At 38.7% G+C, this 21,550-nt stretch overlaps 1 protein-coding gene across 2 annotated transcripts; it reads right to left on the reverse strand.

The window, feature by feature from the left end:
• Positions 1 to 5,125: 5,125 nt before the first annotated feature.
• On the reverse strand, positions 5,126 to 18,767 carry LSM6 (LSM6 homolog, U6 small nuclear RNA and mRNA degradation associated). Of its 2 annotated transcripts, none has more exons than XM_081303637.1 (4): positions 17,125 to 17,227; positions 11,295 to 11,398; positions 7,292 to 7,405; positions 5,126 to 5,332 (listed from the first exon to the last, which is right to left on the reverse strand). In XM_081303637.1, the coding sequence occupies exons 2-4, from the start codon at positions 11,386 to 11,388 to the stop codon at positions 5,298 to 5,300; spliced, it is 243 nt and encodes an 80-aa protein (XP_081159763.1). In that variant the 5' UTR covers positions 11,389 to 11,398; positions 17,125 to 17,227; the 3' UTR covers positions 5,126 to 5,297. The 2 variants fall into 2 exon arrangements, with proteins under 2 accessions (XP_081159763.1, XP_081159762.1); XM_081303636.1 differs by lacking the exon at positions 17,125 to 17,227 and adding an exon at positions 18,634 to 18,767 and having other exon boundaries at positions 5,150 to 5,332.
• Positions 18,768 to 21,550: the final 2,783 nt, after the last annotated feature.

The raw sequence follows: 21,550 nt of genomic DNA on the forward strand, positions 1-21,550 counted from the left end.
TGTACAACCTGCCATTGAAACACATCGGTACTGGGGATTGAACCCAGAGCCTCATGTAAGCTAGGTATAGCACTCTACCACTGAGCTACATGCCAGCCCTGAGACCCATCTTACACAGAGCATGGTGTTGATGTACACCAAAAGCTGTGTGATCATCTCTCCACAGTATAGAGGTAGCTGACATATTTGATTGGCTTGGGACAATGTTTACCTGATCTATGGAAAGGTTGTTCTTAAATTTTGCATTTTCTTTTAAATCTAGAAACATAATAATTGGGAATTTGTAAGTTAACCTGGAACAACAAAATCAGACCCAAACAAATCTATTCAGTCCTAGTTTTTCAAACTATGAAAAAATCAGTCACTCTTTTTCTTTGGTCTAATGAAGTGATTAAGACACCAGGAACACAAGTCTCTTGACCCCAGTCTTAACAAAGAAGGATTCTTTTTTCTATGCAATAAAAATTGCTTTGAGATTTTTATGCCTCTGTATGCTTCATGAAGGATGATTAAGAACATCTAGAAGGCAAAGGACACGGTACCACATCAGGATGGTTAATTTTATATCAACCTGACTAGGCGCCACTGCACCCGGATATTTGGTCAAACATCACTCCAGATGCTGCTGTGAGGGTACTTTCTAGATGACAATACAGTTCAATGAGTAGATTTTGAGTGTGAGTGAAGCAGATCACTTTCCATCTTGCAGGTAGGACACATCCAATCAGTTGAAGACCTTAACAGGAAAACACTGCATTTCTGGGAGGAAGAGGAAATTCTTAGCAGACAGCCAGAGATCCAAACTGCAACCCTACCTTGCCCATGCTGGACTTGTCAAGCCTCCACAGTTGCATGAGACAGTCTCTTAACATACATCCCTCCCCATATCCATCCCATCAGTCCTGTTTCTCTGGAGAAGCAGACACTGAGATAGGTATTACCAATGTGTACCAACACTTTTTTTTTTTTTTTTTTTTTTTTCCTCCTGAATCCATAGGATTGTACTTTCCTAAAAGCTCAAAATTTAACACCGGTCCTGCAACTTGCTTTGGATATTCAGGTGTCGCTTCTAAGCCAAAGCACTTAAGGGTCCCGGAGTGATTCTTTATGTGCTCCCACTGTGGCAGCAATACCAAAACCTTGCACTGAGATGGTGAAAACATCAGGTTTCTGTGTATATGGAGCATGAATGAGAATTGTGTTGTTTCAAACCACTGAGATTTGAATATTTTAACACCATTTGGTGTGTGGGGCAGGTTGTCCTGTGTCGCAGTAACATCTAATCAACTATACGTATTACAAAATTTGCAGTTTTTTTCAATAGGGCTTCTATTTGATGTAAGTCCTGAATAGTGATTTGAAATACTGTATGTACTTGATGGTAATAAAACCGTTTCTCTAAAATTATGTTAATTTTTCACAAATTGGTCTTGCCTTTAATCCAATTATAGGTATAATATTTTGCCACAATGATCAGCATCCATTCCATTAAAGCCCAGAATACATGGAGTTCATAGGGATTTTAACAGTTTTGGAAAGTAGGCCTTGAAAACTGGTCTATCTCCACTGTTTCAGGGTTTTGTGATTTTATGAAGTTCTAGAATATGTCCATCTTTCTATCTGCCATAACTCTGAAATTATTGAGAATAAAAGGAGAATGTTCAATACTGCAGATGTATCAAAACTGATCTTCAAATAAAATAACATCCATTGTGACTGTTCAGTTTAACCATAGAAAATCTGGCTTGTGCTAGGTGGGGAGAAAGAGAGTTAAAAATAAGAGCTGAACCACATGGGCCTGCAGAGAAACAAGAGATAAATAGATGGAAATAATTAGATTTCAAAATTATCCAGTCCTGAATTTATCTAGAATTTTAAGATAGAAACATACAGTTAAGGTGATCAAATTGGAAGTATTCAGATTTTAAAAAGAAGTCTGTTTTGGTCCAATTAAGTGTAGGACCACTTTCCCACATAAATATGTAAACCTAGAATGGAAACTCTATTGCTTCATTGTACGTGGAGGATGTGAACAATGTCATACTTACTTTTCTATCCCCATGAGGCACAGCAGTATCTGCCTACAGCTGTTGTTCATTAAATGCTAAACTGATTTCTGCCACTGCTTCCTCAAATCCCTACTTGCTGGCCACCTCCCCTACCTTCTAAAGGAAGGAACAGAGCAAGGAATGGTCAGGGCTATCTCCACTGTTCTCTCCCATGTGGAGTGGATCGCTCCACTCCTACAGTCTTGCCCCTTTGGATATCTGGCTCCAGTGGTGAGTCAACTGATCTGTCAACATCAGCGACACTCACGGTTGCACTGCCATGTACCAAGAGGCAGCAGCTACTGGAACTAAAGTAGCTACTGGATATTCAGACTCCAGAGAGGTCATGGCTAACACCGCACCTCTTAGGAGTCTAGTTCAACAACCATCAGGGCAACCTCACTAAGGGCAGTCAGCGGCATGCTGCCGAGCACCAAGCCTCCTGAAACAAGGTCGGAAGAGAGAAGAATTGCACGTTGTCTTTCTTTCATCAACAATTTCTTTTTGTGGAAGAAGAACAAGGGTCGAAGCAGTTTGGCTGTGAACTGCAAGGTCATTGTGTGGGCTGTAATCTGCCTTGGAATACAAGTGTGAGCCAATACTCTCGAGGGTTATTTGCTTTGAGGACAAAGGTCAGTGCAACGAGAAAGGTGTTGTCTGACCAGAGTCAGGAAAAGTCTGGGTCCTCAGGTTGGAACACTGTACTGAGGTCACCAGAGAGTCAGTGTGCTTATCAGAGCCCATTCCCCTCTTGAGGTTGCTTCTGTGCTTAACATGTAGATTACCACAGCCTCCAGGGTGACAAGCCTTACACACCAAGTGGATGCTACTGTGTTTCCAGGCCTTAAGGAATCCCTTAAGCATTTGTTACTATTTGCCACATAATTAGAAAACTCCTAGCATGCACTACATATTGACTCAAACAAGAGGCTCAAGATGTAAACCATCTCTCAGTAACATTCCCTCCCTGAATGCTGAGATGGAGAACATGAAAATCAGACCACATGTCTGCCATCTGTATTTGTACTTGTCAACAGCTCTGTTTTGGGATAAACAGTTTTGAAATAAGAATCAATTCAACTTGTTGGAAGATTAGCCAAGGAATAGCTCAAAGACCAAAACAGAATGTGAAGTCAGATAGTCTAAAAATCAACCACAATTTTGTTTCTCACTAAACATTCTGTTTTGTCACAGCCCAGGAGAAGTGTGGCAGCCAGGGTTTGAGGTGGGGGGCGGGGGCGGTAGGGGGCACAGAGACAGGGAGAACATATTTAGTCAAGTGAAAAACTCTTCAACCTAGAACAAATATCTTTGCTTTGCTGCAATTGGAAATCATTCACTGACCTCTAGGAGACTACAGTTAAGGAAAAAGTAATTTTGGCATTTGTACTTTGTTTCACAGTTCTACTACTTGAAGGTATACCTGGGAGACAGCTTGTGCTGGTCCAAGTGCATAATGCAGCCTTTATTACCATAAAAATAGTAGCATTTCCCAAAGTCGATCTTGATTAAAAGTAGTTCCATGGATGAAAACACTACTTTACCACAGAGCTATTAAACTGGAGAGATGGCAGGGGAAAATAAAGACTCATATACTGAAGGGGAGGTCAGGAAAGAAGTTAGCAAAAATAGGATGCTAGATTGGTGGGAGATAACAATGGAATTGCTTTTAGAGGTGGCTGATGTGAGTGAGTGAAGGGACAGTCACTTGGCTGGCCCACATACTCTACAAAACAAATGAGAACATGTGTCCTCCACGTGGAGGGACATCCATTTTCTCCTTAAAAGAAGTCATTTATAAAAGAGCAAATTGGTGATTTGTACTTACAAACTGGACCCTTTTCAAGCCCCTGTCAAGAAGTGATAAATTATTGAAGCAAAGTATAAAGTGTTTTATTTTCCGTGTACACACAGGAAAACCTGGTGAAATGTTTCTGTTCACCTTTCCTGAGTTATTAATTTAAAAAAAATGTTTCCAATTATTCTCTGATCTTCAAAATAAAATGGCACAAATGCCACACATGCCCCTCCAGAGCCAGCACTCCTTCCCACCTCCCCCCCTCGCGCCCCCACATCCTTCAGCCCAGCAACTGTTTCAAATTGCACCTCAGCTCTGAACAGGGATGCTGCTGAGACTGGGCAGGGAGGGTGCACGCTCACACAACTACCTGTGTCCATTCCACCGCAGCACCAGATACATTTGTTGTTACCAGAGACAGAGTGGAGCTATTCAGAATACGGAAGGGTGGGGGAGCTCATTAGTAACTGTGCAGATGCCCTCAGCAGGAGTCACATGATCCAGAGATACTGCCTTTTGCCAGGCGATATGAATGCCTGGGGTTCCTATCTGGGACAACTTCACCCTTTTAAAGAAAGTTTTCCCCAAAGCCAATGGCTAAGCAAGTTAGAAGAAATTCTTTCCCAATCATAGCTTAGCAACTGGAACCTGAATGAGTTTATGAGCCCTGGGTTTTGCTTTCATATAAATGACTGAGTTGTACGGAATGGCTCTTTCTCTCCTGTGGCCACGAACTGATTAACACTGATGCTACACTCCTAAAAGGAGAAAGGAAACCTAAAAGGTCTAATTGCACAGGCGGAGTCACAGGGTGACTGCTGACAGGAAGGTTTTTGCCCAACTGGCATATGGTTAATTCTTTAGAATTTCTCTCCCAACTCAACTGGGATTTCCACTCAGTCTGTGGAAGTGCCACTGTTAGAACCCCCATGCTATTTTCTATCTAGGTGACTGAATCAGCAGCTGAACTTCTGACCTCATGGCCCCTTTTTATAGTCTCCAAGGGAAACTGGATGCCTTTGTTGAACATTTTTCACCCAAGTATCTTGTATGTGAGTACAAGGGGAGAGGATAAAGGAGGAAATCTCTGGAATGTTTTAATTATATACCCATACACGCACCACTGTAGTCTGCTGAATAAATAAGGCAAAGCGAATGACATGACATTTAATAACCTTGTAGGAAAAAACAGACTTTGTCTCTTGTTTTTAATTATTATAGCATTCTATACACTGACACAGAGGTAAAAGAAAATGACTGAAACTTAAATGTGAAAACTCGTAAATTTACAAGTCAATCCACAACTTTATACATTTATCTTACTCATATGTCAGTGAAAAGTCACCAACTACTATGAAATCAGGATAACTTATAGCACAAAAGAATCAAAAATAGAAAAACTTTCATTAAAAAATACATCCAACTATGAAAAGAACTGCTCCTTGGTGTCTTCACATCCTTCTCTTCTGCGTACTTATGTATAACACTGAAAAGACAAAAATAAATATTTAGCAACTGCTGTTAAGTATCGTAATAGCAAGTTTTAAAAGCAAATTTTGGCTTGACACCTCTGCAAATTTAAAAGGAATGCTCACAGCATACAATTAATTCAGGAACAACTACACAACTTGTTTTATGAGTCTAGATCTGGGTTTGATTTCTTATAGGACTGCAACTAATCTTTTCCATCCACTGATTGACTTCACAAATTGTGGCCAGAATGATAAACAGGAAAGTCCCTTAACTATAAGACTTGTTCATTAGTAACTGTGCAGATCCCCTCAACAGGAGTCACATAATCCAGAGATACTGCCTTTTGCCAGGCGTTGATATGAGACTACTCTATCATTAAAAGTACAATAATGGTACTTTTATTATCAAAGTAAATCTACCAGGCTAGATTTCAGATTAGGAATAGTGTTTTTACCCATCTCTCCAACATAATTGTAAACCTGCTGCTCACCTTTTCAATTGCACCAGGATCAACAAAAGCTGAGTTTTTTTTGTTGTTGTTGCTTTTCCAGGCACCAAAGTCCTTAGTCTGAGTTACCTGACAGAGACTCAACCTTTGGTATTATCCAGTTTTGCTTTGCTAGTCTTGTCATGACCACCAAACAGAACTCAGTGGGGTATGTCATATGTGAGAATAAGACAAAACTGGATGATGGGTCACTGGTCAAGCTGTCACCAGAGGTACATTCCTTCCCTAATCCCCACCATGAGTATTCAGATTCTGACAGGTTTGTTCAAAGTGAACATTAATGGATGTCTTGGCCAAAGAAAACAGCTCAGATTCATCAATTAAGTCAGGATTCTTCTTAGGAGCTGAAGAGGTAATCCAAAGATAACAACTGCATTATAGAAAAGGCCATATGAAGGCAAGCACTGAATGCCACAAAAACACCTCTGGGGAAACTGGACAAGTCTTAGGTACGAGGAGCAAGTGAAAGGCTCCACCTGTCATCACTCACAGAACGTCCCGTGGACTGTTGCTATCAGCTGTCTTAAGGCAAGATCATAACACTTCTTAGTAAAAAGAACACGAAAAATAGGAGAAGAAATTCTATACCCTGGAAGCATCAAAGCATGTATATAAAGACATGATGCAGAAATGTGGTCCTGCAAAGATAGAGGCTAGAGTATCTACTATATGACTCTGGAAATTTCACCCATACCACAGAGATCCAACTGCTAAGGGAGGCAAAGATCTCCTTGCCAAGAAGCAAAGAAATCAAGAAAAAAATCTGAACTAAAGAACCTGAGAGCTCCATTTGGGGAACAGGACCAAAATGTGGGAGTTGGTCAAGGGATAAATGCCATAATTCAATTTCTTCCCCTTCCTGCCAAAAATTCAAACATGACTTTACTGAATAAGTTAACTTGTGTTTTGAAATGAAGTACTTAAAAATAACCATAGTAATCATAGCAATATATTAGCAATTAAAAAGCTGAGTACTTCAGAACCATATTTCCTATTTTTCCATTTTTGCCCGACTTAAGGTACAAACCTCTAAAAAAGCATGTGAATGCTTTATAGAAAAAGGTCAAATAGGATAAGCTAAGCACCAAATTATGTAAACTCAACAGAGCAGGGAAACAGCACCCGTTCTTACAGCTCCAACTTCCAGACTGTGAGAAGCAAGAATATGTGTTGGGGGAATATAAATATATGGGAGAGAATGGGGTTCCGGGTCAGTATACCAACATCCCTCATCAGCAAGAGAGGGAGAAAAGAATTTCTAGTTCCACAATTCCATGATGCACCTAAAAAAAGAACTGGCAACACTGAAAATCCAAGACTCACAATCATTTAAAAAGAAAAAAAAAAAATCTAAAACTCAACCTTCAAATGATCTAGAAACCCCCCTAGTACTCCTGATTATAAACATTTGAAATAAAAGGCTTATTTCAAATGCTGTAGAACTGTAGAGTGAAGAAATATTACCATTGTTTCCTCGGATAAATGCATCCCCATACTTATTCTTCAGCTGTCCATTAACATATTCTTCTGTCTGCTCCAGGGCTATGTTCATGTAGCCATCCAGGCAAGCTAAGACCCCTAGAGACAGAACGAGTCAAAAACAAGATATACAAAGTAAGTAAGAGTTGAAAATTATAGGGCATATCTTAGAACTGACAATTTCTTTATTCAATAGTCCTTAAATGTATAATATAAAAATTCACACTGATAACAAAACCCAATAGACTTAAGCACAAAACAAGCCTTTATTCTATGGCACTCTGAACGAAGGCTAGGAAGTGCATAATGTGAACATGGTCACACATCACCACTACAGGACAAGCAACGAACTGTCACTTCCCTCCTGGAATGCATGATCACCACAGCAACTTTAAAAGCCTTCACAAAAGTAACAGAATAAGAATATTCCAACTAAAATGCCATTCTCTGGACGCCAAAGAAAGGAGTGGGCAATTATGCATGGACAAATGATCCTCAGTTCCAGTGGCATTTCTTACTTTAGCCACTAAGTGAAATACGGGTCTGGCAGATTTATTTCACTCTTTCACAACATCTACTGCAGCAGATGAATGTACTCCAGGGTTAAGAGGAAGTCTCCACAATCTGTTAAAATAATAGAAGAGGAGACAGCAGGTGCTCCTGAAAGAACATCTCAAAGCTGTGACTCACACTGAAGAGCAGCTTGAGAATACAGGGCAACATATTGCATTATAACACATCCCATTCTGTTTTGTTACAGTTATAATATTTTCAAATCAAAACTAATAAGAGAAAAACAGCTAAAAACATTCTAGGGAGCTTTCAAGGAAACAGTGTGAGTGAATCACTTTAATTGTGTTAAGACAGTATAAATTTTGCAAAATTTGACCAGATGATTTGTTTTCAAAGGCTGAAAATCTGTAAGCCTCTCTCAGCATCTAATTTAAAGTGCTATTTTCTAGGGAAAAGAAAGAAAGAAAGAAAGAAAATAAAGCAAAACCACACACTACAGATTCAATTTGATTAACCAAGTCAACAGTTTCATTTAAAGTCTTAACTTCATTAATATGCACCTCACTCTCTGCTTCTGCCCCCATTATCTTCCACACAAAAAAGTTTCTTTTCAAAATTGTGTGTGTGTAACGAGAGCACAGACATTAACCTAAGGGAATTCAGAGAGAGGCTATAAACTTTCAAAGAACGAGAATGGACTGTGAACTATTAAGAACAATTATTTCCCAGCAAAAGAAAGCTTAAGACACAACTTTGCAGTCTGGTTCCTGCTGGACTAGATTACATCCAAATCACAATCCTAAATGAGCAGGAAATGTCTAAGATATGATATGCAACTATGAATAAAAGCTAAACAAAATGATTATTTCAAGATGCAAGGTTTACTTCTAATGGGAGTATCTGTTTTCAAAGCAAAAGTTAAAAAACAAACAAACAAACAAACAAACAAAAAAACCTGCTCAGGAGGTTAGAGTTATAGTCCCCTTCCTTCTCTAGGAGATTAAAAAGTACTACAAAATAATAGGAAACAATGTTTTCTTCAACATTAAAGAGAAAGAAACTCTGTCAGAAAGTTACGATTTTGGGGGGGGGGGGGGTACTGGAGATTGAACCCAGGGGCACTTTGCCCCTGAGTTTCATCCCTAGTCTTATTTATTTATTTAATTTTGAGACAGGGTCTTGCTAAGTTGCTGAGGCCAGCCTTAAACTTGTGATCGATCCTCCCACCTCAGCCTCCTGAGTCACTAGATTACAGGAGTGCGTCACTACATCAGGCTTTTTTTTTTTTTTTTTTTTTAATTATTTGTGGTTAAATAATAAGCACATTCTTTTAGTAAGGCCCCCTACATAGTGTAAAATATTTTGCTTTAAGAACACAGAGATCATGGACAGACAATCATAAATGAAGAAAAAAGTATGGTTATTTCCCATGTAAAAGGCTGTTTGGTCTTGTTAATAAACAAAGAAAATACAAACAAAATTAAATATCACTTGCTGCTACTTAGATTGGAAAAGAAAAATAAAAGCTCATAAAGGCTCTGAGAACACAGAGAAGAAAAAATGTGGGACCTAACGGAGGACCAGCCACCTGGCAAACTCAAAAATCCCAGCCTAGAAGATTTATCCAGAAAGACTCTACACACTCAAGATGTGCTAAAAAAGCAGTTGCTTTTAATGGCAAAAATTTGATAAATAAATCTCAGTGGTCATTAAAGGAAATCAAGTAAAAACAAAACTGGTATAGTCACATGAGGGATTCCTATGTAGCCACTAGAATTTTTTCCATACTGTCACAGAACTAAATGTGTTAAATAAATAAATCAGGATCATGTGCAGTTGATTCCATTTATGTAAAATAATATACAGAGAGATAAAAATTGGGAAGGCAGATTATCTCTGGATGGTAGAAATTGAGGAGATTTTGTTTTCTTTTTCTCCATGATTTGTTTTTAAATTCTTTCTTTCTTTTCTTTTTTTTTTTTTTTTCATTACTAGAGATTGAATGCATGGATGCTCTTCTACTGACATGTCCCCAGCCTTTTTAAATTTTTTATTTTGAAAGAGGATCTAAGTTGCCCAAGCTAGCCTCAGATTTGTGATCTTTCTGCCTCAGCCTCCCAAATCTGTGGGATTACAGGTGTGTGCAACTGTACCTAGCTCTATTTGTTTTTAAATTTCTAAAACTAAAACTAAAACATGTATTACACCTTTATAAATATTTTCCTTAAAAAATACAGAGGAAACAAGGTTAAGAAGACTGATGTCTTCAATAAAATGTCTTCAAAAATATCCCCACCCTAATCAACAGTCAAATATACTCAAACCTGAAAAATCTATTGATCACTTTATCAACTCCATAGGGCTCATCAATAAGTCCATGGGTGAAAAGCAGTATACAGAGACTTTATAATTTCTCAGTAACTGGTATAAATCCACTAGTTATAATACAAAAATTAAATTAAATTAGTCATTAATGTCAACAAATAAAGCAAGCTGGGCATGGCATGTGCCTGTAGTCCCAGACAGTCAGGAGGCTCAGATGGGAAGATCACTTGAGCTCAGGAGTTCAAGATCAGCCTAGGCAACAAAGAAAGAAAAAGAACAAAGGAAGGGAAAAAGCAGTAAAGCAGTGGCTTCTTAACAAGGTTCCTGACTTAAGCCTGAGTTTGAGTCCCAGCTCCTCCCTTTCTATGTGGGTATAATCAAAAGACACCTCAAAGGATTCATGTTCGGATAAAATGAAAATGTGTTAAAAAGACCAACACACTGACATGTAGCAAGTTCTCAACAAAATGATGTCTGCATGTGCAAAAAGAGAAAGCTCAAGAGATTACCATCATTAATTATCTAGAAGTGACCAAGGCCACAAAACTTTGCTAATGAATTAATTATCTATACTTGTGAAATAGATTCTAAGTAATTTCATGTATCTTAACTTTGCAAGATTTGGGGTTTAGCAATTTTTTAAAATGAAATTTGGTATCATTCCTTCTGCAAAGTTAATTTCAGAGCCTCTTAAAGAGTATGCTCTACAAGAACAGAAAGGCACCACCCAATACCCCACACATCATATGATTGGGAAAGTCAGGCTACAAAATGATGCTGCTCAACAGCCGCCTGCCAATCTGGAATACTTCTGCAAAAACAAAGGCTGCTGCATGAAGGCGTTCTTCACTACTCAGTTATTCCTATCTGAGTTGACTGTGAGTCCCTGGCTCCCACCAGGGAACTTTGGTATGTATCATCTCCAAAAGGAGACAGAGTTCACACAACTAACAGTGGAAGTCAGAAGAACACACTTTGCTGTTAGATTTTTCTCTCTAAAAGGAACCATCTCAGAGGTACAAAGAGGTAGAAAAAGAGCTGGACATAAAAAATGTTGATGATCAATGCTTTTTTGGTCTACTGGGTACCCTGAGTAAGTCACATTGGCTTATTTAATTACACCAGTGAGGATAAAACATGAAAATATTACCTCGATAATCCACTCCAGAATTTAATTTTACCACAACTGGCCGTCCGATGATTTGCTTTAAGAAGTCACTAGGGGTTTGCTTCCGCAGACTCATTTTAACAATCCTGATTAGAAATATGAAAGGAAGCAATAAATGTAATGACAAAAGTTAATTATTCAACCAAAAAAACCTTGAAGCTAGGAAGCTGAGTAGCTAAGGACCACGTATTATTCCACTGCTACTACTACATGATCACTAACAAGTTGTCAGTGCTTACTATGAAGCCAAGTGTTTTACATGCATTGTTTCATGCAGGTCCTCACAATATGGTTTCATGGCAGGGCCTCATTAGAGCGCTCTGTATTCACAGAGCAGCTACTCCTTGTCACCTGTCACTGCTATCTCACACACAGCATACCCATTACAACCACTACTACACTCACCATTTAATGAACACATATTTTATGCTGAGCATTCTATCAACATCTTTAAAAGCACTATCAAATTTAATCTTTACAGGAACCTCAGGGAGAAGGTCTTTCTATCCCCATTTTGCTGATGAAAATAAAGATACTGAAGGAGTAAATAATTTTCCTCTAATGTGATGAAACCAAAATATGATGAAACAGTCAAGTTCTAACTAGTCTCATTTTAAAGTCTTCTCTATATACAAAGGCACATTATGAACAACTGATGTCTAAACAGTACCTATGAGAGGCTGGCGATGTGGCTCAAGCGGTAGCGCGCTCGCCTGGTGTGCGTGCGGCCCAGGTTTGATCCTCAGCACCACGTACAAACAAAGATGTTGTGTCCGCCGATAACTGAAAAATAAATATTAAAAAAAAAAATAAAAAAAAATAAAACAGTACCTATGAGGATAATTATTATAATCGTTACTGAAAACTAATAACTGAGTATACTACTCAAATTGGTTTTTTGTTTTCAATCAAAATAGTCAAACATTTTACTTCCAGTAAAATCACCCAATGATCTGATTCGAGTTCAGGATCATTGTTTGAGATGTTCTTAAAGTGAATCTGTGTATCTAAGCAGTTTGGTAAGCTGAAATGCCAGGAACCAGTTTTCATTGGTTCAACAAATACTCATATGCAAACACTGTGCAAGAAATTCAAATATACATCACACACAGAAGCTGTGACCTTAGGACCTGAGAATCTAGAAGAATCATCCAAACGCTTGTTGAAGGGTCATAAGTAAATAAGTGATCACATTTTAGGTAAAATAATTTTCTCTTAACAGGAAAAGCCAACACCTAGGTTAAATAAAATACAAATTTAATAACTATCATTTGGACCATCCACAGTACCCACCTACAAGGATGGTAATATTTTTTAAAAAATATGATCAAGTAACTATTTTGTTCAGCAAGATTCAACTTTGCCACTGAATTGCCAGCTCATTTTTTTAAAGCAGCACAGCCTCAATAGATAACTAAAATTACAACAACTACTACTACTACTTAGACCACATAGCAATTTTATTTATGTGTTTTGAGTGCAAAGAGAAAAATTACAAAGTAAATACTGTAACAGATTCAGTTACCTTTAATGAGTTTAGTAAAAACAAACAAATGTTCTCATTCATCTATAAACTATCTATTTATGTCCCACATATTTACCGTTTTATGGCTAAACAACGATACTCATCTCATCTCATGAATCTTAGAATCATTTCCTATTGCAGATGTCAAATCCCATTAATGCCAGTTTCTTCATGTACAAAATCGAGATAAGATCAGCTATCTATTTAGCATTTAAAAAAAAACACTAAAATACACTGTGATGGGAAAACCTAGTTCACAGGTTTAAGTGTAAGGGATTAATTAATTATTAGTAATTTCACCTATTCCTAAGTATTTACAATTTAGGATGAAAAACACTTGAAAAGCAAAAAGTGAGAAGCAGAGTTAAAAGTTAATATTGGAAGAGAATACAAACCCAGATGACCAGTTGCTTGACATTATCCCTTAAAGGCATTAACTTTCTGTATCATAAAAAAACAAAACAAAACAAACAAACAAACAAAAACACAGATATGTTCTAAGCTCTCCAAAGGAAATACCTCCATTAAGCCTCAATTTTAGTCCAGTTAATATCAATCTCTTCCTGAAGGCAATCAAGCACTGAAACTCTCATGGAGCAGCTACAAAGTGTCAGACACACAGGCTGGAGATGCAACCGCAGCCCTTAGCCCTTGGAGCTATACTCCAGAGGGAGGTTAAAAAAAAAAAAAAAAAAAAATCAATGGAGATTTTTACAAAGGCTGCATGCAATCGGGTAGAATATTTATGTATAGAGAAGGAAGTAGGCAAGATAGATCAGAGGATTTCTGGAGGTGACACCTGAGCTGAGTGTGAGGGAAATGGAGTGCACCAGCTGAAAGGAGAGAAGTCTCAGCAAAGGCACTGGATGACTGGATGGTGTGTATGGATTTGAAGGTCACATCTACACAGGCAAGGAGGACACAGCTACATTCCTTTGTGGGGATCATAAGCTTGAGCTTCTGCGTCAGTTTCCCACATTTGAGTCACTTGAAGATTCCTGTCGGCGGTTCTAGAGAAGGACTCAGGGTCTGTTCGCACAATCCTAGGAGACTGGCATGAACTGGCAAGCGTGGGAAATACTGTCGTCAAGGACAGGGAACAGGGAGGTTTCTAAGCAGAATTGCCTGATTCCACTTTCTGCTTTAAGCTGCGGAAGAGAGCAGGCCATCTCAGTTTTGGTGTCTTGGTTTGGCATTTGGGTTGTATGTAATACAACCTGGAACTATTTACTTTTTTCACATTATTTACTTTTTTTTTTTAACAGGTCTTTTCTCATTCAAAGACCCATAAGCCACATGAAAGGAGGGGCTGGTAACAAGCTTCTCATTTGTTTCCTAGAATATCTACATTCTGTTAGAACTCTTGAAAAAAATAATATTTTAAAAGTTATTTGGAAAGACTATGGTTGCCTCAAACACATTTTATCCATCACTTTAGTAGAGCCATATCTTTTACATTAGTCTTCATTAGGCCTCCTTGGTACTCCCTGTTACTTAATGACTTGCCCATAAATCCATTTTGTATGAGTAAATTGGTCTTGACACCACAATTTTTCCCATCACTTGGCTCAAGTAATTTTAAGTTTTCATCTTTTAAATTGGATAAGGCAGAAAGAAGGGTTCTGACAATTTCTGAAGCAAGAGATAAGACTCCTGAACCATAAACACGTAAGAGGAAAAAGACCTCCTTTCTGCAGGGTCACCTTGGTAAAACTTCTCCCTTCAAAATTAAAGCCATCATCACCTTCTATGACTCCTATCCCTCCCCTGACTCCTACTCAGGCTTGTTTTAAATGACCTATTTTCATAAATGGCTATTAAGTCAAAGGCAGTGTACTTTCCGTCAGAAGCCACAGAAAGGTCTATCGAGTATGAGGACATCTGCATACTGCTCTGTAGAGGTTTTATTTGTTTGCTTTTTTTGGTAAAAGAATCAGGGTGAGAGGGATCAAACTTCAATCATCCAATGGTGTGCTTATGGATTCATAAGCAATTCACACAGAAACCCTGTGAAGTGGATGATGAACCAAGGCTTGACCCCCAAAGCTCAAACCTTTTCAAAAGTACATGCTGTCCGTCGCCTTTTTGAATACGCCAAGATTCCCCTATTAAACCTGTGGAATGGCCGTGGAGACATGTAGTTCTTATTGGATAAGAGTAACAAGGAGGGAAAATTACCCAGTGACAAAGTACTGTAAATTTCCTGCAAAGAAATATAATAGCTGAGTGGAAAGAGATTTGATGTGATTTTGAGTTATGCTATTGAACAGAAAACCTGGAAGTCCTTAATTCTTGGCAGTGTTTTCCTATAAACCTTTACTTATGCCTAGTGTTTACAGTTTAGGGTGGAAAAAGAAAATCTGAAAAGCAAAAATTTGCATGGAAACATAAGTTGTAATGTTATAAATTAAATGCAGCATCATACAAAACTGTCAAGGTCTGAGGAGGGTGCCCCACTGAGAACAGCTCTCCACACAGCACCCTACTGAGACAGAGGAGTGCCTGCTTTTCTGAAGAATTCATACCAGTCCTTCCACCCCAAGCACAGGATTACTGCCTCCTCTCTCCAAGGGCCAAGAGAGTCCCCTCAGAGCACCTCTTTCCACTGTCAGTCACTACCCTTCTCAGCTAGTTGCCCTTCTCAGGCCATTTTGTCATTTTCCCATTTGCCAACCAATCTCCCACAGTAGATTCTAACAGCTCAGGGACAGAGAAGGCATCTTCCTCATTTGGTATCCTGGTTACCTGAGCAGACTGCCTGAGTCTGTGGAAGAGACATTTAAGACCAGTGCCAAGCAAAATCCCTGTCTCATTCTCTCCCCAACCCCACCACTCAAACTACAGGTTCAGAGGCTAGTAACTATCATTTATGTACTTCAGCAGTTACCAACTTAGAAATGTCTCTGTTGTTGAGCACCAAGTAAGAGAAAGAGAAGGGAAAATAGGAAAATTTCTGTGTTATTGAAGAAAGCGAAACATCCAAGTCTACAGAGATGCTTGTTAAAAATGCAGAGTCCTAAAGCCTACCTCAAGCAAAAGGTAGTTACTTACTTGTAAATTACTGTAATTTACAATTTTTCAAGTTCCCCAGATCATTCTTATTATCCACTGGTTCTCAACTAGGGGTGACTTTGCACACTACTGTCAGGGACATTTAAAAATGTCTGGATGGATTGGGGTTGTGGCTCAGTGGTAGAGCGCTTGCCTGACATGTGTGAGGCACTGAGTTTGATTCTCAGCAGCACATATAAATAAATAAAATAAAGGTCTATCAACAACTGAAAAAAATATATTTTTAAAAAATGAAGATTCTCATGTCTGAGGGTGGTGCTAATGGTATCTGGTAGATAGAGGACACAGATGTTGCTAAATATCCTACAATGCATAGGAAAGCCCTCCATAACAAAGGCTTATCTGGACCAAAATGTCAATTGACAAAACTTGCTAACTAAAATAAAAAACGTTGTTCTCTGGACTTAAAGCAAAAAGGAGTTTTAAAGAAATCTTTGAGCCAGGCACTGTAGTGTGTGCCTATAGTTCCAGCTATTCACTGAGGCAGGAAGATCACTTGAGTCCATGAGTTTGAGACTAGTCTGGGTAATAAGTGAGACCCTTTCTCCAAAAAAAAGAAAGAAAATAAAAGAAGCCTAAGAAATGAGAACCAATAATTATGTCCTAGCCAAATAATGGATTATAAAATAATTAGCTCTCCAGATCGTGTGATTTTCATGGATCACAATACTAAAAAAAAAAAAAAAAAAAATCCAGTTAGACCTATACTGGTTATATATAAAGTCAACATGACTTTTGACGTTATTTCCTAAACAATCCAAAAGAACTATTTACGTTGTGTTAAGTAATCCAGAAATGATTTAAAGTTATAGGGGAGGATATACATAGGTTATAGACAAATACTATGATGTTTACATAAGGAACTTGAATACCCATGGATTTTAGTATCTGTAGGTGTCCTGGAACCAATCCCTCTCAGACACTAAGGGACAACTGCATAGCTTACTAGGAATATTTTATTCTAATGTATAGAGAATCTGAAAGCAACTGAAAAAAATCCTGAAGGGAACTGCCTTTCTAAATAATGGGTTTCTAGTCCTAGCCATGGAAGTGGTCACTTTCCCATTTTTCAGTATTATAATCTCTTCAGACAATTAAACTCTGTTACTAGGTAAAATTCTAAAAGGAAAGAATAATCCAGATGATGTAAAATTAAAATTCTCTTCTATGCCACATTTAGTGAGAAAGCATCTTGATGCAGATAAGGGTACTCACTTGGGAGGCAGGAAACCTGAATTCTAATCCCATCTCTGCTATTTAATTAGCTGTGTGACTTGGGTAACTCATCATTCCACCACTCAGGCCCCAGGTTCCTCATCTGCAAAATAAGGCAGTTATGCTAGATGACCACTGAAGTCTCTTCTGCTCTAACATCCAATTAGTCTACATCATAACTCTACTAATACACACACAGACACACAGACACACACACACACACACACACTCTCTCTCTCTCTCTCTCTCTCTCTCTCCTCTCTCTCTCTCTCCTGAAGATTCCTGCAAAAAAATTTTATCAAGCACAATCGCTAGGCATCACTATTAATAATAAAATTGCAAAAAGAGGCTTTGCTAGTTGATGTGTTAAGAAATATACCATACAGTCATACCTGAATGATATCAACTACTAATACTTGATTGAAAAAAAAAATGGCAATGTTTATGAAGACCTTAAAAAGACTCTGTTAGAACACAGCATCTGATGATTTAACTTCTGAGAATTTAGTCCATGGAAATAATTTTCAGTACAGTTGAGGGGTAAAAAGTTTATCAAAGTATCATCTGAATGTATTAGCTGATGCTGAAATGGAGCAAAAACTCAAAAACAATCCAAATGCCTCACAGTCAGGGAAACAACTGAATAACTGATGGGACCCACGAAATGATAAAGTAGCCAGCCAACCAAAAGAAGAAATGGAATCAGAAATGATACTTAGGAAAGGTTTTTAAATTAAAGTGGAAAACTAAATATACTGTTAAGTGATAAAAAATATGCAGAGTCTTAGCTAAAGTTGAAATTAGCACATACAAAAGAAAAAGTGGGTGTAGGTTGAGGGGTTTCGTGCATATTATTTTCTTTACCAAAGACTGTATTTTCAATTTTTTTTTCCTACAATAGTCATGCATTAGTTACTACGGAGAAGAGTGAGGAGGACATTAAGTCACCACCAACATGAAACGCATCATCTTAATCCTAGACACCCTAAATAAAACACCCTATGCACACGCGCACAAGGACACAGAAAACTCCAGGTGACAGGACTTCACACCGTGCAAAAAAAAATCGTGAGGCTCCTGACTTGACAATTCGGTGGATGGGCCAGACGAGTTCTTAATTCCTGGGGCTAGGCACAGTGACCCAGGCCCCGCAACTCCCTGCTGCCCAGGGAAGCTGGCGAAGCTGGGCCTGGGTTTGGGTCCTCTTTCCCGCCATACCCCGGGTGCCCAACAGGGCGGCCCGGGAACCAACCCCGAGCCAGCCGGAACCGCGCCGCTCCTCCAACCAGAAACCTCGTGGCCATACCAGGCGCCCAGGAGAGAACGCGGCGGGGCTCGTCGCGGGGACCCGACACCCCCGGGCGCCGGGGCCCGCTCCCCAGGCCCTTTCCGGGGCAGCCCGGCCCGGACCGGTCGCTGCAGTCGCCGCCCGGCGCGACACAATACTGGGGCCTCCGACCCAGGGCTGCACGCGACCCCGTCCTCGGCCCGCGAGGCCGCCGGGCTCACCTAGAAGCCGGGATCCAGAACTCTCACTCTCCGCGCCCCGCGAACCCGGCCTCCGCGGACAATCCGAGCGAAAACCGAAACCGCCGAGGCAGCGGCACTTTTCTGCCTCAGCCAATCAGTGCTGTCCTCTACTACGGCAGCTCGCGGGGACCGAAAAGCCCGAGCGGGCCGGAGCGCGCCAATCCAAGAACTCTTGTTTAGTGGCAACATTGGTGCCATAGGGTTCGAGTAGTAAGAACTGGCGTTCTCTCTTGTAGTAGAGAGCCGAGTGCAAAAACCGAAATAAAATTATGAAACAAACTGGAAATGATCTTTTGGATAAGATTTCTTAACAGAAGTGTAAGAAATAGTAAGGCATAAGAAACTGAAATGCATTCTTAAATAATGGACTGGTATGTACCCAGAAATGCCCTTGTGTCATTTAAAGCAAATACATAAAACAACCTCAAGTCTTTAAATACACCTTTGAATGTTAATTAAATATATGAAGGCTCAGACACTATTAGCAAGAGACTGTTTCCATGGGAATGTTAAATGTTACAAAAAATTAAAGTCACTAAAACAACTGAATTATAAATGATACAAGTTGTAATGCATTACAAAATAGTTCCAGTTGAAAATAGTATGCATACCAGTGTAACTCTACATCGTGCACAACCACAAGAATGGGAAGTTATACCCCATGTCTGTATAATATGTCAAAATATACTCTACTGTCACGTATATCTGAAAAGAACAAATAAAAAAATAAAATTCAATTTAAAAAATAAAATGGTATGCAGATATCATTTAATTGCTACTATGGGAACTTGGTTTGGAATTTTGCATGAATTCTCTATAGTGTAGCTATTAATGGGAAGGGAGAGAAAAAAGAAAACTATTCCCTACACACAAAAATCCTGATCAGCCTAAAATTTACACTTTAATTCTATTTATGATATAAAACACTATAAACAAAGTAATAATAGCTTCAAACAACAGATCCTTAACCCTAGTAAAAGTTATAGAATTTAAGGTACAGAATTTTTCTCAGATGAAAAAATGGGTTCCCCTTTTTTTAAGTCTAACGGCAAAAGAAAGGAAACTTTGGTTGATATTATGGAAAGAGAACAACTAGTTCAGACCAAATAGTTACAGATTTATTGGAAGGTCTGTATTTGAAGTTCTTGCAATATAAAATCGAATGTAAATAAAAAATTTAAGTAAAGTACTATTTAAATCAAATAGCTAGCTGCAAGGAACAAATATGGTACCCTATAAAACCCTGTCCCTAAAAACTTTCTTCATAAACGAAGTCAAATTGCACCACATTCCTCACTGATCGTTTTAATTATTCAAAAAAGTGTTTGACTCAAAGCTGCTTTCCCTCTGCCCTAGTCCTCTGGGAGCTATGAAGCCTGGTGTGGTGGGAAGGAGCAGGGGGGCATTCTCAGGACTTGGTTCATCTGCAGAACAGCTGCCACCTTCTCCAAGGGACACAGATTTGTAAAGTCTCAACTAGACAAATAGTTTGGGCCAACAAACGTATAAAAAGTGTGGTTGGTCCCAGAAACCCCTGAGCAGCTTAGATTTGGCCTTTACTAACTTGCAGGCAACTTTCCATTTGCCACATTTTTTTTCATCCTCTTTTATTATACGAAGAAAACATGTGCAAAACTTTTTTAGCATTGGTTCAAAAACTTGTCTTTGAAACCCTGTACATAAGCCTTGCATTATTAAGGAGACTTAAAGTCATAAAAAATGATTTGGAAAGACTGGGTTTAATTCACATAGTTTAGTCTGGTTGCTACAATTAGTGAATTTACAGTGGTATGTCATTATCATCCAAAGTCCATAGTTTACATTAGGGTTATATATCATGTGGGTTCTGATAAATGCATAATGATGTGTATCCACAAATAGTTTCACTGCCTCCCCAAATTCTCTGTGCTCCACCTATCCAGCTCTTCCTCCCCACTAACCCATGGCAACCACTGATCTTTTTACTCTTTTTCCCTTTTCCAGAATATTGTATAGTTGGAATCATGTCATACAGAGTTGGTGGCACACCACTACATTGTCCCTTCTCTGTAGCCTTTTCAGGTTGATTTCCTTCACTTAGTAAGATGCATTTAAGAATCCTCCATGTCTTTTCATGGCATGACCACTCATTGAAGTGCTGTATAATATTCCATTGTCTTGAAGTGCCACTGTTTACTTATTCATTCACTTACTCAAAGATATCTTGGTCGCTTGGAAGTTTTGGTAATAATAAATAAAGGTACTGCCAATAGGCAGGTTTTTGCATGAAATTAAGTCTTCAACCCATTTGAGCAAATGTCAAGGAGTATGATTGTGGTAAGAATATGCTTAATTTTGCAAGAAACTGCTAAGCTGTCTTCCAGTGTGTCTGTATCATTTTGCATGCTCACCAAGCATGCTCCTAATTCTTACCAGCATTTGGTATTTCCAGTGTTTTTGATTTGGGGCCATTCTAATAGGAGTGTAGTTGTATCTCATTGTTTTAAGTTGCAATTTCCTAATGACATGTGAAGTATCTTTTTGAATGCTTATTTGACATCTGTATATCTTTGCTGAGATATCTATTTTGGTCTTTGGTCCATATTTTAAATCAAATCATACTTTTGAATAACTATGTCTTTAAATGTTTTATGTTCATAAGAGAAGGTATCATGTCTAACTTATTTTCTAAAATACCAAGAGCTCTGTGAACATGTGAGCAATTTTATAAAGATGATGATGATGATGATAAATAAAAACATAGAATTGGATTGGCCAACACTTTCCAAAGCAAATTTCAATACTTACCATCACTGTTAAGCTTCTAAGAATACTGGTTGGTCTCATCTGAGCAACACATTAACTGGTGTGAGGTGCTGGTGTAGACCCAGACCTTTCCTTGACCTTCAGACTGGGC

This window comes from Spermophilus citellus, assembly GCF_964194105.1.
Source record: "Spermophilus citellus genome assembly, chromosome: 8".
Classification (NCBI taxonomy): domain Eukaryota; kingdom Metazoa; phylum Chordata; class Mammalia; order Rodentia; family Sciuridae; genus Spermophilus; species Spermophilus citellus.

What these genes read in the sequence shown, in the direction of transcription:
- LSM6 (XM_081303637.1), bottom strand. Translation starts at nt 11,388, where the DNA reads ATGAGTCTGCGGAAGCAAACCCCTAGTGACTTCTTAAAGCAAATCATC. An exon ending in TTCTGGAGTGGATTATCGAG is followed by an intron (nt 7,406 to 11,294) that starts GTAATATTTTCA and finishes TTCTGTCTCTAG; the next exon opens with GGGTCTTAGCTTGCCTGGAT. An exon ending in ATTTATCCGAGGAAACAATG is followed by an intron (nt 5,333 to 7,291) that starts GTAATATTTCTT and finishes TTGTCTTTTCAG; the next exon opens with TGTTATACATAAGTACGCAG.